Here is a 17,557-nt window from a genome sequence, read left to right on the forward strand (position 1 = left end):
ATTTACTAGTTTCGCAGAATGGTCAGAGACGCGTCAATTTGGAAAGATAATTGAGCTTTCTTGCCAGAGGCAGAATTCTCTCTGCCAGAAGGGAAGAGGTCCACCTAGCCTCTGGGTATGCTTATATAGCTTATATAGTCTTTGGTTCTTATAAGAATTCTCCCGACTTTACACACTTTAATTTCCCTGGACAAAACTGTACGGTAAAATGGCTTATTCTCGTTTTCGATAGTCTGTGGGTACAGTTTAAAGATGGCGATGTTCCACGATCGTGGTGTTTGTGGTTCTCGCTTTCTTGTTTTTGTCAGGTGAAAAATAATGGATTTAGTAGGCTAGAAGCTACTCAAATTCTTCGGTACTTAGATCCTACGTTAGAAATGGTAAAAGAGAAACCAAATTCTACTCGTACTTACGACGAAGATGGCTTTCGTAAGCGAGCAGCTTGCCTATGCGTCAAGAATGACGACGAGAACGAGGTAAGGACTCGAGCCTTGGCAAGGCCAAATATATAAAGAGCAATAATTCCCCAAAATTGCACTTTTTACACCAAAAACGAATGCAATTTTCATGTTACCAAAGTAATCAATGGAACAAAAACTCGCATACAGTAAAAAATTAAGGGTTTTGAAAAAGGATGCTGAAATGTGTTGTGTTTCATATAGGCTAAGCATATCTTTGTCAAAAGTAAAAGCCAAGCCCTTTGAAAACATATCCTTGGGAATATTAAACCTCATTATTTGAGTGTACAATATTGAAGGCCTGTATGATTCACTTCATTTCTATCACAACTGAAGTATCTAAGAAATTAATCAATTTTATTAATAGCATCATTGGTTAGCTTAGAGTCACCTAGTGACCAACGTCCAAAGTGCACTTAAGTTGCTGGATTTTCGTCTAAGGAGATGGGTTTCCCTTTTTTAAACACAACAATTGCCTATCAGACGGAAATCCTTCAGCTAAGTGCACTTTTAATATTCGCCACTAAGTAACTATGTAACTTAAAAGGATAATTGAAATCAATAAATATCATAGTATGAACTTCAATGCGTAACTCCAGCCTAGTTGTTATATTCACTTGTTCAAAGAGTATGTTTTTAAATTATTCAATCTGTAAAAATTATATTTTAAAGGTATTGTTGGTTACCAGCAGTCGGATCCCAGATAGGTGGATTGTGCCTGGTGGGGGTTTGGAGCCAAGTGAGGAACCAGGTGCTGCCGCAATTAGAGAAGCTATGGAAGAGGCTGGAGTTAGGGGACACCTAGGGCGCTGTTTGGGGATTTTTGAGGTGAAGATTTTCTGCAGAAACTCATTTATTGCAATTAATTTAATTAAATAAATTTAATTCTTAGAATTTTGAGAGAAAGCATCGTACATCCGTATTTGTTCTAATTGTAACTGAAGAAATGGACGAATGGGAAGACTCTAAAAGTATAGGTATAAGTTTATCATAAATAGACCCAATGATAGTTAAAATATATTTGTAAAGTTAAATTTTTGCGAAATTTTCACTAGCCCTGTCCTTGAGGGGGTAACTTTTTTGAACAATGTCCAAATTTTGAGTGCCAAAACAATTCAGGTTGACAATAAGAGACCGAGAGATTAAAACAAAATAATTCCCATCTGTCTTTGGGCTATTTTAAAACTTCAAGGGTAATTACCCGAACCTTTGATTTACAATGGTTACAGAATGGCTAACTGGAGTTGAATAAACTCTATTGTATTTCCTTATTTTTTATTGTTGCCTCTTCTTTTCAGGTCGTAAACGTAAATGGTTTGCCATCCAAGAAGCGTTTAGCGTTCTCGCTACGCATAGGCCTGTCCAGTGTAATTACTTGAAGATGCTTGTTAAGAATGAAAAGGTGCCATGACACAACGTTTTTTAATATTTCAGAGGTCCTGTTTAGTTTAATAAATTCAATAAAAAAAAAGCTTCCACGATCCAAGCACAGCTGCAGGCCTAACATTAACTGTACATAATGCATATTGTATTAACTACCAATATTGTCAATGTTGCCATGGTTCTTATCGTTGACTTTTCTTTTTGTCATGTTCCTTATATTTTTTTAGACAAAAAAGTGCGAGTGGTGTATATGCATGGTTTTTTTGTTAAAAACCCTTCAGATATTATAATTATTATTATGTAGGAATTAAAAAAAGCTTTTTAGTTTTTCAATTGCAGCTGGTAAATTTCCCCAAATCTTTTTATCGCGAAAGGTCTACATATATATTTTTCCTCCAGAAAGAAAAAATAGATAATTTAAAAAATTTGGCTTCTATACATAAAATAATGTTAAGCTATGGTATTTAAAATAATGAAATTTTGGTTTATCAGTCCAAAAGAAAACAAAATTCTTTAGTCTATTTACAAAATGTTACCTGATAATAATAATATCGTAACTAATACTTTGTAAGGAATTACGTTATGATGATATTGTTTCAGGCAACAAAAAGAAAGTGTAAAATAAAAGCGAATTGTGGAATTTTACAAAAAAAAATCATTTTTGTCTGTTATTTCTATTAACCAGGGTTGCCACATGTCGGGGAATTTAAAAAAAAGCCCAAAAAGTCGAGTTTTAAGAATTTGTAAAAATTCAGGGAATTCAATTTTCTTTTGACACTTTTTGAAGGCAATTTTACTAGTTATCTGAAAAACTCTATATGATTATTTGCTTAACAGTATTAACTTCTGATAAAAGTAAAATTTAACATAAAAATTTTGTCCTTAAAAAGTCAGGGAAAATCTCTTTAAAGTGGTGAGGGAATTTTAATCTCAAATTTTGTGGCAACCCTCTTAACCAAACATCTGCTCTTATTTAATATTTCATAAAAAGATCTGGGAATTATCCTTATCCCATTCCCCATTTATAAGGTCTATTTTTAATAGCAAGATAAAACCAACCCTTTCAAAAAGATTTGAATATTTTATTTTGGAAAAGGAGAAAATATTTTACATATTTACAAAATATACAACATGAAAATAGTGCTTCAAGTGTCATCATTTTTTCTGGGTGGACGAGAGATAGAATTCCTCTTAACACAGTTTACCACCCATTCTATTCCTTCATCCACACCATCCCTAAATAATAACTTTGTATTATCTCCAAGTCTTTGTGCAATCCTAAAGTAGTTTAATTAAGTGACATATGTAAAAATATACCCTCTTAGAGCTGAAACGCCCATGGTGTGACAGTCTCTCCTTCCAATATTCCTAGCACTGTCACGAAACGCTTGTTTTATTTCGGCAACGGATAAACACTCCTACAATATTAATTTAGATAGATCAGGAATCTACAAGTTAGGTTTTATATTTTATAGACCTACAGGAATGTCTTGCTTATTAGCCAATACCAGTAATGGCATCCCATGAAGAGATTCGCTTTGAATCATTTTGTCTGAGAAATGATAATGAAGTTAATTTCTCAGTGTGATTCTGAGAAAGTAAACTTGTGACAAAAAACTTACCAAATGCATTTTGTGATTCGTCTAAACGATTTTTATCAGAAGAATCAATGATGTATATCACAGCGTGCGATTCGGCGTAATACTATAGTGACGATATTTGAAAAGTCTCAAAAATTGGAAAAACCCAACTCTAACCTAATGATCCCATTATAATTTTATCACTTGGTGTTGGAAATCACCTTATCCCATAGTGACTGTAGCTCCTCTTGTCCTCCCAAGTCCCAGAAATTAAGGCGAATCCCATGAATGTCAATTTTTCCAACTGAAAAATATTAATAAGAAATTTTTTAAGTTCTTCCAAGAAAAAAGGTACTTGATCAGTTTTGCATACTGGGGCAAACATAAAAAACCTGTCACTTACTATTTAGTCCTACAGTTGTAGTTATTTTACTGGGATTTATTCCTTTATAATTTTTACAAAATTTTGTTTTAGTTTGTTCCAAATAAGTCTGAAAGTAAAAAAAAAATGTTTTTAATTCCCATAATTTAAAAACCCAACATTGATTCTTAAAATTTCCTCCTTTACTTTTAGTAATACAATATGACAAAGGCTTACCGTTTTTCCGGCATTATCCAAACCTAAAATTAAAATAAAGTACTCATCTCTTTGAAACATATATTTCCATAAACCGTAAAATAAAGTAAACATAATAAAAAATTAATTTGGCTTAATGTGTATATATTTTTCACAGTGAACAGGCTGTTTTCTTAAACACCTTTAAAACTGCTAACATATCGTGGAAATTGCAGCTAAAGCAGGGATGCCACATCTCTTATATCGACTTTTCCTTTTGGCAGATTTTGGCTGCGTTCATTAATTACAAACCGTTTAAAAAGCTCTTTCTAAATACCCTCTCAAACATAGGGGGAGTCCAAAATAGTCCTCTTTACTTTATCTGGTAAAACCATTGAATTGGGAATAATACTTCTCGAATTACAATTACGATTTCGGTTGCCATGGTTACAGTGGCGTAGCGTGGGGGGGGGGGGCGAAGGGGGCCATGGCCCCGGGCGGCATAGATGTAGGGGGCGGCCTGGCAAATTGAAACCAACGCGGCCGGCCGATATTCTGGGTCAGAAAAGTGACATTGGCGGCAGCCGCTGGCAGGCGACTATTGCAGTGTTGTCACAGGCCCTTAAGGGGTCTGAGTGTTCAATAACTGGTGGCTTTACTGAGGAGTCGGGGTCCGGCTCTTGTAACCCATAAGCGATACGGGCGGTGGCACACCGGGAGATGTTAGCTGAGATCAAATGGTTCGATCTCCGACCTCCGACTTCGGTCAGGTAAGGGCTGGAAACTAAGCTTCAGCTCAAACTAATGGAGAGGGGCCAGGCATCCTGTCGCCTAGGCGGATTTGGTGGCCTGCTGTGGGGCGGCGGGTCTCCGTATGAGGCGCTGTGGCCCGGTTTCCCGGCTTTGTGGAGCCCATTGGGATCTACGGTGCCGATCGTGCCGGGTTACGCTGGACCGCAGTGTGCCCGTTGTCCCCCTTTAGTCCACCTTTTCTTAAGGGCTTTGGCACCCATAGAAATCTCATAGGTATCTAGAATGCTGCCGTGTAACTAGCAAATGGCCCAAACGCCGTGGCAGACGAAGCCAGATCTCAGCCAATCAGAGCTCAAAGAGCGGTTCTGCCAAGAATTTAATGTCACCGGAGAGAATGACGTCACCTCTCTCCCGCTATCGTAACGGAACCAAGGAGGATTCTTATCCTCCTTGGCGGAACCACTCTACGGCCTCTCATTGGCTGAAGGTTCAAGGCGAACTGGCGTCAAGCTCGGCCGTAGGCGGCAGCATTCTAGTTACCTATGAGATTTCTATGTAGTTAAGGTGCTGGATTCCGATGCTAGAGCACCCGCTCATGTAACCCACTGCTGTGTGCGAAGGGGCGAATTGGTCAACCCATTGTTGAACCTTCTGCTGGGAGAGCGGCTTGCGACCTTCAGTAGTAGGGTACTACTACCCATGTTGGTTTTGTCACCTGTCCGGGCTGTGGACGCTGGCGTAGGGCATTATGATGATAGGCCTCCGGTGGTGTGGTTCTCTTGTTACCGGTACACTGGGCTATAATTTCTGATAATAATAATAATAATCAGCTAGGCTAATACCCAAGGCACCACCTTAGGCCTAAGTCATCAAGCGACTTTTGAAGCCATTAATTCAGGTGGCCGGGTTACAATGCGTAGGAGGGTGGTGGCAAGCCCTGCATGCCACGCGTTCGAGCCAACAGCTCCCTACACTAACTATTACCGTTAACCTCGATGCAGTGATGTCACACCGTGCGCTGTGTTTATGAGATTTCTATGCCGTCAACAGAACAGTCTACGAGTCTAGCCGGGCAGCGCGCGGTGTGGCAACACTGCAACAACCGCCAACAGAAAACAGTCGACGAGTCTAACCGGCTCGAACGAAACGTCACTTATTGTTATTGAGAAGCGCGGTGCAGTTACTATTTAAAATCTACAATGTCGTTCAGATTAACAAATCTGGGTATCGTGGCAATCGAACAAGAGGTACAAATTAATATTGACCATTGCATAAAAGAGTTCGCGTTGCAAAAAACACGCAGAATAAAATTTTAATTTTTTTAACGACTTGAATCATTTTGCAATCAACAGAGTATCACAGAATTTTTGCCTACTTTTGGGGGGCGGCAAATTTAGGGTTGGCCCCGGGTGGAAGAAATGGACGCTACGCTACTGCATGGTTACGCGGGACCTGTTCTGATAAGACTGTACGAAATTCATCGTTATAATTATATTTTGTAAAGTTATATGGATAAAAATAAATAATTATTAGCTAATTCACCGTAACTTGAGTTAAAAAGGATCGTGTTGACATAATAAAATTATTTTTAAACAACTTCAAAGGTTTGTTGCTTACAAGAAATCATACATTTCAATTTCGCATCAGATTCGCGAAAAAATTCAATTGCAATATAGTTGCCACCACTAGAGACATATACGGTAGAACGATAAAGTTGATAAAGTCTCCTTATCGAACGAAATTGCTCCCGCGCCCGCCAGATTTAGTTGTACCTCTATTTATTCCCAACTCAATGGTTTTTAATACATTTTGAAAATTTTCGTATATAAATAATGAAATATTGAAATATGAAACTCTCGCAAAGAGTAGTAAACCATTGAAATGCCCTAAACATATCCCCCTTTTTTCTTGCTTAAACATAAATTGTAGCGTGTTTCTATTATAAATGTTTATGTTATATTATAAATTTATGTTTTGAATTTTCGCACTACTTTTTTTAAAAATTCGCTCGCTTTTTAATTTGAAGTTAGTAGATGGCGCTCTCAACGCACCATAAAACACGTAAAGTACGTTTCGCCCTTCAAAAATACGTTTTGGAAAGGGGGAAAAATACCTTTTCATTTTAGCCTGGAACAGCACTGGCTACGAGGAATATAGGTTTTTCTAGCGCGCGTGCAAATTGCTCGGTGTGAACAGTGGCGTAGACAAAGGGGGGTTATCGGGTCCAGACCCCCCTTAATTGGACCTACCTTTGACTGTACAAAATTTCCACCCCCTTTTCGACCTTCTCTTAATCTTCACATACTTCGACCCCCCCTTGACGAATTTCTAGCTATGCCACTGCGTGCGAAGAATATTCTAATAAAGCTGTGTCTTGTGACGTAAGAGCAACATTTTAACAAGTTGGACAAGACCACTTTTTATTTTATAAAATCAACTCCTAGTGACGTAGTTATACGTCGTAGCTAAGCTCCACCTTGAAACGCCACCACTACATTAATTTGACGTCACAGAACACGAGGCAAAATGCAACCCGATCCTGCTAATTAACCACTTGACCACCATGGCCAAACTGGATACTTTACCATGGCAACGAACACAGGCCACCCCGTCGACCAATAAGAGCAGCGAAAGCAACATACGGTATAAATAGCAACGGAGGCGCGTTGCCTTTAAAATTAGTTTCTTTTCATACTGTTCCAGATAGTTGGTATTATTGTAGAAAAGAATTCCCAAGTATAAGTATTCTGTGGCCTCCATTAAGGCATTACGCTGTAATAAAAACAGAGTCGTTTAATCAGTGTTGTTTAGCTGGTTTCCAAATATTACAACCTTTGACTTTTATCCACTAAACACCAGACTGGGAACTCTGAGGGCTTTTCCGATAAAAGTAGTATATCGTCTGCAAAGAGTAGACAAGGTATACGGAAATGTATCACATTGTCCCCTCCAGATTGAAGTGGGGTTATTAACGGTATACCAAAGCGCGAAGCTGATAAGTCAGAAGCCAGGTCATTAATGTAAGTCAAGAAGAGCACCGGAGATAATGGGCAGCGTTGCCGCAGTCCAATAGAACATTTCAGGGGTAGAGTAGTGACTCTCTGTACAGTGTAAATATAGGCGCTGTCATCGTAGAGGCTTCTGTAATTGGCGGGAGCGAAGACTAATTCAACCCAATATTACGTAACACATCCCACAATTGGTTATGACGGACACTATCATATGCCTTTTTAAGGTCAAGGAAAACAGCAAGCAAAGACATTCCTTGCTTGGTGATAGAGTTCAATTGTTTTCGAAATTCTGTACAATTTATCGGAAGCCATTTTTGTCTTCATTGAGGACGCTAGTAAAAAAAAATGGTTTTACCCTGTGCATTGTCGCAATTTAAAAAGGTGCAAGCCTCACCACCGTAATATTTTCAATTTCAGGAAAAACTCTTAGTTTGTTGACTTTGGTCCACCATCTCAAAATCCAAAAAATATTTGCAGGTTCGCGATACAAAAATAACTTTACACAGTCCAAAGGCGGAGTTGGCTATCCCTGATATGCTCCTTGGATTCAATCCATTACGAAAATGGTTGATCAATTTATTAAAAATGGGACCAATCTAATGGTGATGAAAATTTCATGAAATATTTTTATAAAAATTTGATCAAATCAGTTTCATAAAAATTCGATCAAATCATTTATATAACAATTTGATCAAATCATTTTTATAAAAAAATTATCAAATCATTTTTATAAAAATTTGATAAAATCATTTTTATAAAAATTTGATCAAATCATTTTTATAAAAATTTGATCAAATCATTTTTATCAAGTTTTGATCAAATTAGACTAAATTTTGATAAAAAAATATTTCATTAAATTATATTTAGATCAGTAAAAGTAAACTTTTATCAAATTCTGATCAAATAGAATTTTATCAAATACAATTTTCCAATGAAAGTTTGATATCAGTAAAAGTAAAATTTTATCAAATTCTGATCAAATAGAATTTGATCAAATACAATTTTCTAATGAAAGTTTGATATCAGTAAAAGTAAAATTTTATCAAATTCTGATCAAATATAATTTTATCAAATTGTAGTAAAATATAATTTTAACAAATTGTAGTAAAATATAATTTTATCAAATTGTAGTAAAATATAATTTTATCAAATTGTAGTAAAATATAATTTTATCAAATTGTAGTAAAATATAATTTTAACAAATTGTAGTAAAATATAATTTTATCAAATTGTAGTAAAATATAATTTTATCAAATTGTAGTAAAATATAATTTTATCAAATTGTAGTAAAATATAATTTTATCAAATTGTAGTAAAATATAATTTTATCAAATTGTAGTAAAATATAATTTTATCAAATTGTAGTAAAATATAATTTTATCAAATTGTAGTAAAATATAATTTTATCAAATTGTAGTAAAATATAATTTTATCAAATTGTAGTAAAATATAATTTTATCAAATTGTAGTAAAATATAATTTTATCAAATTGTAGTAAAATATAATTTTATCAAATTGTAGTAAAATATAATTTTATCAAATTGTAGTAAAATATAATTTTATCAAATTGTAGTAAAATATAATTTTATCAAATTGTAGTAAAATATAATTTTATCAAATTGTAGTAAAATATAATTTTATCAAATTGTAGTAAAATATAATTTTATCAAATTGTAGTAAAATATAATTTTATCAAATTTTAGTAAAATATAATTTTATCAAATTGTTGTAAAATATAATTTTATCAAATTGTAGTAAAATATAATTTTATCAAATTGTAGTAAAATATAATTTTATCAAATTGTAGTAAAATATAATTTTATCAAATTGTAGTAAAATATAATTTTATCAAATTGTAGTAAAATATAATTTTATCAAATTGTAGTAAAATATAATTTTATCAAATTGTAGTAAAATATAATTTTATCAAATTGTAGTAAAATATAATTTTATCAAATTTTAGTAAAATATAATTTTATCAAATTGTTGTAAAATATAATTTTATCAAATTGTAGTAAAATATAATTTTATCAAATTGTAGTAAAATATAATTTTATCAAATTGTAGTAAAATATAATTTTATAAAATTTTAGTAAAATATAATTTTATCAAATACAATTTTATCAAATTGTGATCAAATAGAATTTTATAAAATTCTGATTAAATAGAATTTTATCAAATTCTGATTAAATAGAATTTTATCAAATTCTGATTAAATAGAATTTTATCAGATACAATTTTATCCAATTCTGATCAAATAGAATTTTATCAGATACTATTTTATCCAATTCTGATCAAATAGAATTTTATCAAACTTTGATCAAATTGTTTTTGATAATATTAAATCATATTCTGATCAAATGACATTTGAATCTAATACAACTTTCCAAAATTTTACCAACCATTTTCGTAAGGAACTAAATTCTAATATACAGGGTGTCCACTAAAATTAACCAGGGCTAATAATTGAAAAGCTATTTTTGCCAGGAATTTGTTATTTACAAATCGCACGTACCTCATTGACCTTAAGCGTCTAAATTGACTTTCTGAAACTATTACACTTCGGAAATGTGATTTAAACTCTCGGGTTTAAAATAAAGAAGGGTAATATTTTGTAAATTTTCATTAATAAACGCTGATTTATATCTTGACTCGTTGGCTGTCAAATTTATTTCGATTGGACCATTCCTCGAACATGTGTAATTTTTACAGCTTAGTTGTATACTCATCTTGTTATATATAAATTATAGCAACCCATATAACTCTTATTGTTTAAAATGCAATTCGGGCATCCGGTGCATGTCATAAAATCCTCGAATATTACAAGAATTGAATCGCTTTCAATACGTGTCAAAAATGTCCTAGACTACGTCTTTAGAAATGAAAAAAAAATCCTAATAAATCTCTCCAAAATGTTGAAAATACAAGGCGATCCGAAAAAGTCAACGCATCCGCGAAATTAGAATAACGGAAAATTCGTGGTTTAAATATTTTACGCGTGAAATTGTCAAAAAAATGAAATGGCTACGAAAAGTAATCGGACTTATTCCGTAAAAAAAATTCCTCAAAAATATCCTTCATTTAATAGCGTAACATTTTTTCGCTAGAGTGAGACAGTCCCCCCTCCCTCCAAAAAAACTGGAACAGGACGTTTTCCAATTCTTGACAGCAAATCAGCCGTAAAGAAAAAAAGGTATACCCTTTCTGCTACAGAGCGGAAGAGAACAGGGATCAGCCACCTAAAATAAAAAATGGACAAAGATATATTCAAACATAATTATTTCTATACCGTCGCTTTTTCATTCCTATTCCCTCACATTTTCGTTTTTTACTCCCCGTTCTGACCTGAAAAAAGTGCAGGAGAAAAAAGGTTTTTTTATAAGACCTCCCTATGTATTCATTCCAATATACAGGGTGTTTCGTTGCGCGAAACACCGAAGTTAATTTAGGGTTTGAGGGCGAATAAAGAATGGTCGTACGAACGAAAAAACGGACCATCCACTACTCATTCGTAGGACGGAAAGAATATTAGCTGCAGCAAGGGGGTGAAAGATTTTAGCAACTAGTTTTTTACCTCTGCTACTTTACGGGGGAATGAATATTAGATTGAGCGAGGGGCGTGAATAATAATAGCTAGCAACTAGTTAACCTCTGCTACTATAAGGGGGGATGAATATTAGATTCAGTGTGGGGAAAGATGTTTAGCAACTAGTTTTCTACCTCTGCTTCTTTGAGGGGGAATGAATATTAGATTCAGCGTGTGGGGAAAGATGTTTAGCAACTAGTTTTCTACCTCTGCTACTTTGAGGGGGAAACAATATTAGATTCAGCGTGTGGGGAAAGATGTTTAGCAACTAGTTTTCTACCTCTGCTACTTTGAGGGGGGATGAATATTAGATTCAGCGAGAGTCGTGAATAATAATAGTTAAAAACTAGTTAACCTCCTCTGCTACTTTGTGGGGGAATTAATATTAGATTCAGCGAGAGTGATGAATGATAGTTCGCAACTAGTTTTCTACCTCTGCTACGAGGATGGAGAACGAATATTATCTGCAGCAAGTGGGGTCGAATGAAAGTTAGAAACTAGTTTTGTACCTTTGCTACGTAGAGTGTAAATGAAAATTAGTTGCAGCCAGTGGGGAAATGATTATTATCTACAGCGAGAGGTGGTCAATGTGTTAAGCTAATAGTTTTCTCACTTAGTCGCTAAGGGGAAATGAAATAACTTGTACCAAGGAGTAACAAACACACTGCACCCCACACAAGGAAAACGCAGCTAGCCTTTAAACACGCTGAAGCTGTGTGGTGTACAGCTTTCATTGAACGAGCCTTTACGCTGAACGTTTTACGGAAAGGGGGAAGATAATTTCTGGATTTTCCGCTTTTAACGATAGCAGGCGCTAAAGCGCCTATTTAATGAAAAATGTACACAAGAAAATGCACGACTTTTGACGGGTTGTGGTCCCCTTGTGTGGGGTGCTGTGTTTGTGGGTCCTAGCTTGCAGCTAGTGGTGAAATGAATATTAGCGGCCGCTAGAGGTGGTGAATGATATTTAGCAACTAGTTTTACTCCTCTGCCACGTAGAGAGGGAATTAAGCAAGTGGTTTCCTACTTCTGCCTCGTAGAGGGGAAATGCAAAACTAGCTGCAATAAATTATAGTTAGCAACTGTTTTCCCTTTATTTTTCTCCCTTTCATTGCTACTAATTTTCATCCTCCTCATTCCCAGCAGCTAATATTTATTCCCCTTTTGATGCTGCTAATTTTCGTTCGCACCCAATTGATACAGCTTATATTAATTCCCTTCCAATTGTTAAAACTAAGATTCATTGCCCCATTCGGTGTTGCTAATATTCATTCCCCCATACGGTGTTGCTAATATTCATTCCCCCATACGGTGTTGCTAATATTCATTCCCCCATACGGTGTTGCTAATATTCATACCCCCATACGGTGTTGCTAATATTAATTCCGCCATACGGTGTTGCTAATATTAATTCCGCCATACGGTGTTGCTAATATGAATTCCCCCATACGGTGTTGCTAATATTAATTCCGCCATACGGTGTTGCTAATATTAATTCCGCCATACGGTGTTGCTAATATGAATTCCCCCATACGGTGTTGCTAATATTCATTACCCCATACAGTGTTGCTAATATTCATTCCCCCGAACGGTGTTGCTAATATTAATTCCCCCGTATGGTGTTGCTAATATTCATTCCCCCTTACAGTGTAGCTAATATTCATTCCCCCTTACTGTGTTGCTAATATTCACTCTCCCTTACAGTGTTGCTAATATTCATTCCCCTAATAGTGTTGCTAATATTCATTCCACCTTACAGTGTTGCTAATATTCATTCCACCTTACAGTGTTGCTAATATTCATTCCCCCTTACTGTGTTGCTAATATTCATTCCACCTTACAGTGTTGCTAATATTCATTCCCCCTTACTGTGTTGCTAATATTCACTCTCCCTTACAGCGTTTGCTAATATTAATTCTCCCTTACAGTGTTGCTAATATTCATTCCCCCTTACAGTGTTCCTAATATTCATTCCCCCTTACAGTGTTGCTAATATTCATTCTCCCTTACAGCGTTGCTAATATTCATTCTCCCTTACAGTGTTGCTAATATTCATTCCCTCTTACAGTGTTGCTAATATTCATTCCCCTCTTACTATACATCTCCCCCTATTCCGTAGAGATAAATTTAGGACAGGCATACTATATTCCTCCTCAAAACTTCCAACACAATAACGTATTTCGTTGAAACACGGGCTGATCCAAGGAGCAACGCAGCACCCGGTATACGCGAGTCTCGTCTGTTAGCTATTAGAAAAAAAATGAGTGGGATGAGAGGGAAAAATGAGAGAGAAAAAAGCGTCTTATCTGCGAAATTCCTATTAGAAGCATTGTTCGTTCCGCCGCTTAGTTTCTCATCTTGGCGGCGCGTGTCACACCCATGCAGGCCCAGAAATATTGACGCTTCTTATTCCGTCCGCTCCACACTCTCCTCCTCCCGTTTTAAGGTTTCGAAAACTGAGCGAAAAAATCTCTCGTCTTCTCTTCTCCATCTTTTCTATTCGGGATGCGGCAGAGAGAAAAATCCGAGAGAATAAACGCTCCGACATTACCTGATATTTTGTAAAATGTCTACGCGTAGGCGACCTTACCTTCGACAGTACCGTTAGCTAAAGTCTACGTTCGGAAATGTACGGTATCGAATGGTGTGATGGGGGTGGTGGTGGGGTGAACAATCCCAAAGTATACATTTTGCTCTCTTTATGGGTTGTCGTAAAAAAGGAAATCGGTAGGCGAGGAAAAAGGCTACGGTTTTCCGTAGTAAAAGAATAGATGGAAAAAAATGCCATGGTAGGAAGAATGGTAGGCTTTTTTTCTCCGTTCTAGGCAGTTTTTGTCGAATGTCTATATAGGGGGGGGGGCTATGAGCTACAGTCAAGGGGGATTCAACGCGAGAGATTGAGTCGAGAGAAAAGAAAAGGAAGCTTGATACGCAATGGGATAACGTCCGGACTCTGACACTCAGCTACGCCGCAGAACTAAGAAATTGTCTCTCTGAAAAAAGATCTTTTTTTTTTACGCTTTATATATCTCTATGGGGATCTGGGCTTCCAGAGAAACGGGTCATGGGACTTTTTTTTCCGGCGAAGATTTTTCAAGCCCAGTCGTAAAAGCAAAAAAATCCCGCTAGAATCGCGGCGAATGAATCGGCGAAATAGGAAAATAGACCATTTTATTCCGGGACTCCGATCCTCTTCTCGAGCTAAATTCTGATATTTTTACCTCCCTTCGATTTGTATTTTGTGGTTTTTGTAACGTTTTATTTTGGTGTTTTGGTTTATAAATCGAAATAAGGATGTCGTTCGGGTTTTTCTTGTTTTTCTGAAGGTGTTTTTCTGTCCTATGTACGACAAGGAATAAAATGTCACTTTAAAATCGAATCTATAGCCGGACAATAAAACAGATATCAAACGGAATCATTATCCTTTAGCCGTTCTTCTCTTTAAGGAATCGAGATAGAGACAATTTTGACGAGATCAAAGGATATACATTTTTTTTAACATAACGTAAATAGATCCCCCTATCGTTACCATACCATATATGCGACGCTGTGTATAGTCAATGTAATTATTGGACCTAGTTACATTTGAGTATATTGAACTTTGCTTAAACTTTGGTGTTTCGAAATAACCACATGAGCCTAATGCTATAAATTAATAATATCTACAAATCCATTTATTCACAGGATTGTAAATTATGATTAAATTGCGTTTACCGATATTTTGTAATCCTTTTATATACTTTAACCTAGAATTGTTTTGTTTTGTTTCGTGGAAAGTTAACTACAAACTCTACTAAACTCTAGTTTTCAGTTGGAGCTGTTTTGGTTAACCTTTTAATTATTTTGTTTAAAAATCCCTATTTTTTCCAATGCCTGAAAAATTATGTTTTTATGTTCCCCATAACGCTTCGAACACTTCTAAACATGTTCATTATTCATTTTATTTTCATTGGCTTTTTTTACGTTGGAGATGGGCAATTCAAATATAAACTATAATTCATCCAAAGAAGTCAATAAGGGCGAAGCTACGGAAGTTTTTACCCCATCTATAGTGTCAAACAAAGGTACTAAAAATATAAATATAATAAACATAATTTACTCTCAAAAAATTAGTTTAATCAAGCTAAGTTCCTCGAAAAGTTCTTCGTATATTTTTTTTCTACGGTTTTGATAAGAAATTGCCCTGCCTATCATCGCGTAATTTATCAAATGGGCATGTCTTCGTGACCATTCGGAGGTTTACTACTAAACTAGAAAGGTATTATAAAAAATAAACTATATTCCAGAGCGGAAAACGGAAGCGAGAAATTCCTTAGATTACTTGTTGGTGAATTTATGAACCTAAATGGAAAAAAGTTTAGCTTCAAAAGATGGGATAAATTTAAAGCAATAAAATTTAAGAGATAAATTTAATCTGCTAATGTTTCCTTATTTCCTGACGCTTTTTTATAACACGAAAGAGAAAAAAAAACCGGCGAGAAATTGGAATAAAATAATGTATTTACGTTATTTATATATATTTTGTTTTGAGATTTTTTCTCGCTTTTTATATCCGTGAGAGAACGTAGGTTCTATATATTTCTGCGAGGCCAATTTTTCGCCGGAACATTTATCATTGACTGCTGTAGAGAGCGAAACGAGAAAGCTCTTACGGTAATAAAAACGGATTCGTCTCTACGCTGGCGTTCGGGGCCATCCCATATTGCATTGCGGCCGCTTATCGTTCCGGACGATAAATTTCTTCGCGTGAAGAACAATTCTCTGGCTGGCTATGAGATAGCTGTTATGCGCGATTAACAAAATGGTCTCGTGTATCTATTCGTTTTCTCCAGAAACTGATTATTTCGATCGCGTTAGACTACGTACGGAGTCACGTTATACAGGCGTCAATACGAAAACTTTTATATTTCTTCGAAGGCTACAACTAAATTAATATTCTTTTCTCTTACTTGCTTTTTTAATATCGTGAAATCTGTTGCTCCAAGGATGTTTTCAAACGGAAGGAGAATATGTTTCGTACTGGTTCCGGAAGTAATATTTTCCCTTTTCCCACGAAAAATGAAAGCATTGTGGATTTCTCTTATGAGGAAAAAATAGCCGCGTTGACACTAGACACTTTTGAACCGTTTTAAAACGGTTTCGAAAGGTCAAATTGAAAAATTTTGCTGTCGAATGTATTTATCGTATGGCTAAATAATACAGTTGACACCGTAAATTTTAAATTTTATCTTTCGAAACCATTTAAAAACGGTTTCAAAGTGTCTAGTGTGAACGCGGCTAATGTGTAATATAACTCTATTTTACTTAACGAAAATGAGTAAAATCAAGTTACGATAAAATTAAATATATACAATATTTTGGCATAAAAACACGTGACTGAAGGAGCCAATAGAATTGATTCCCACCCAAGGTAATCTGATTTTATCAGGGCAGTTGTACTAAGTCCCAGTGTAAGTATTTTTGTCAGCATTTGCTGCAACAAATTCTAGTGTATGTGTGTATGATGCTCCAATAGTATCCAGTGTAGGTATTTTTGAGCAACACTTTGCTCCGATAGTTTTCATTGTAGGTATATTTGTACGTGTAGAAAAGATATATAGAATGCACTCTTCGTTAGTGGTAAAAATAGATTAAAATAAATTTTATAGTTAATTTGTTAAATCGCGTTAAAAATAATGAAGAAGCACCAAACCAGTTTTCACTCAAGAGTTGATATCACTTTAACCAGGAGCAACAAACATAAGGAGAACGCAGCTAACATTTAAACACGCTAACGCAGTGTTGTGTACAAATTTCATTGGACGAACCTTTATGCTGCACGTTTTACGGAAAGGGGGAAAGACAACTTCCGAATTTTCCTTTCCGACGGCAGCAGGTGCTAAAGCGTCTAACCAATGAAAACTGTACACAAAAAAAATGCACGACTTTTGACGGGTTGCGTTCTCCTTGTGAGGGGTGCTGTGTTTGTTGCTCCTAGGTTTAGGTTTCGATGTTAAACGCTCGTTTGAATTTGGGTAAAACGCCGCGATGGAGAGCGGGACCGGAAAATCTTCGTTAAGCTTCTATAGTATCCAATAATGAATTTTTATTTTTACTTGTAAAATTTTTGTCCTTCGCAAAGTTCAGATTAACACCGTTTACGTGGCACGTACAAAGGTTTTTACGCAGGTAAAAAATTGCGAACGCTAGAGGAAAGTAAGCTAAATGCTTACATTGTAAGTGGAAACTAA

General features: G+C 35.5%; 3 protein-coding genes across 5 annotated transcripts in view; 2 read left to right on the forward strand and 1 right to left on the reverse strand.

Moving 5' to 3' along the window:
* Positions 1-17,557, forward strand: part of LOC149940633 (lachesin-like) — a 305,656-nt gene that overhangs the window by 168,435 nt on the left and 119,664 nt on the right. The gene's annotated exons all lie outside the window — the stretch shown is intronic.
* Positions 225-2,466, forward strand: LOC149940635 (diphosphoinositol polyphosphate phosphohydrolase 1-like). 2 transcript variants are annotated; one of them, XM_090178796.1, is made up of 4 exons: positions 225-476; positions 1,131-1,286; positions 1,351-1,429; positions 1,757-2,466. In XM_090178796.1, the coding sequence occupies exons 1-4, from the start codon at positions 378-380 to the stop codon at positions 1,867-1,869; spliced, it is 447 nt and encodes a 148-aa protein (XP_090034922.1). In that variant the 5' UTR covers positions 225-377; the 3' UTR covers positions 1,870-2,466. The 2 variants fall into 2 exon arrangements, with proteins under 2 accessions (XP_090034922.1, XP_090034921.1); XM_090178795.1 differs by having other exon boundaries at positions 226-476; positions 1,351-1,435; positions 1,757-2,460.
* On the reverse strand, positions 2,921-4,364 carry LOC149940636 (ADP-ribosylation factor-related protein 1-like). The gene is made up of 7 exons (XM_090178794.1): positions 4,020-4,364; positions 3,825-3,912; positions 3,643-3,725; positions 3,464-3,545; positions 3,323-3,393; positions 3,159-3,259; positions 2,921-3,077 (listed from the first exon to the last, which is right to left on the reverse strand). Exons 1-7 carry the CDS (start codon positions 4,110-4,112, stop codon positions 2,987-2,989), a joined length of 609 nt encoding a protein of 202 aa, XP_090034920.1. The 5' UTR covers positions 4,113-4,364; the 3' UTR covers positions 2,921-2,986.

This window comes from Leiobunum rupestre, chromosome 6, assembly GCF_980474605.1.
Source record: "Leiobunum rupestre chromosome 6, qqLeiRupe1.1.hap1, whole genome shotgun sequence".
NCBI lineage: Eukaryota > Metazoa > Arthropoda > Arachnida > Opiliones > Sclerosomatidae > Leiobunum > Leiobunum rupestre.

Excerpts from the sequence above, each read along its gene's own strand:
- LOC149940636 (XM_090178794.1), bottom strand. The coding sequence starts at position 4,112 with ATGTTTACTTTATTTTACGGTTTATGGAAATATATGTTTCAAAGAGAT. Across the intron at positions 3,913-4,019 it reads TGGATAATGCCGGAAAAACG|ACTTATTTGGAACAAACTAA; the intron begins GTAAGCCTTTGT and ends TTTTACTTTCAG. Across the intron at positions 3,546-3,642 it reads TACAGTCACTATGGGATAAG|TATTACGCCGAATCGCACGC; the intron begins GTGATTTCCAAC and ends TCGTCACTATAG.
- LOC149940635 (XM_090178795.1), top strand. The coding sequence starts at position 378 with ATGGTAAAAGAGAAACCAAATTCTACTCGTACTTACGACGAAGATGGC. Across the intron at positions 1,287-1,350 it reads GCTGTTTGGGGATTTTTGAG|AATTTTGAGAGAAAGCATCG; the intron begins GTGAAGATTTTC and ends TTTAATTCTTAG. Across the intron at positions 1,436-1,756 it reads GGAAGACTCTAAAAGTATAG|GTCGTAAACGTAAATGGTTT; the intron begins GTATAAGTTTAT and ends TCTTCTTTTCAG.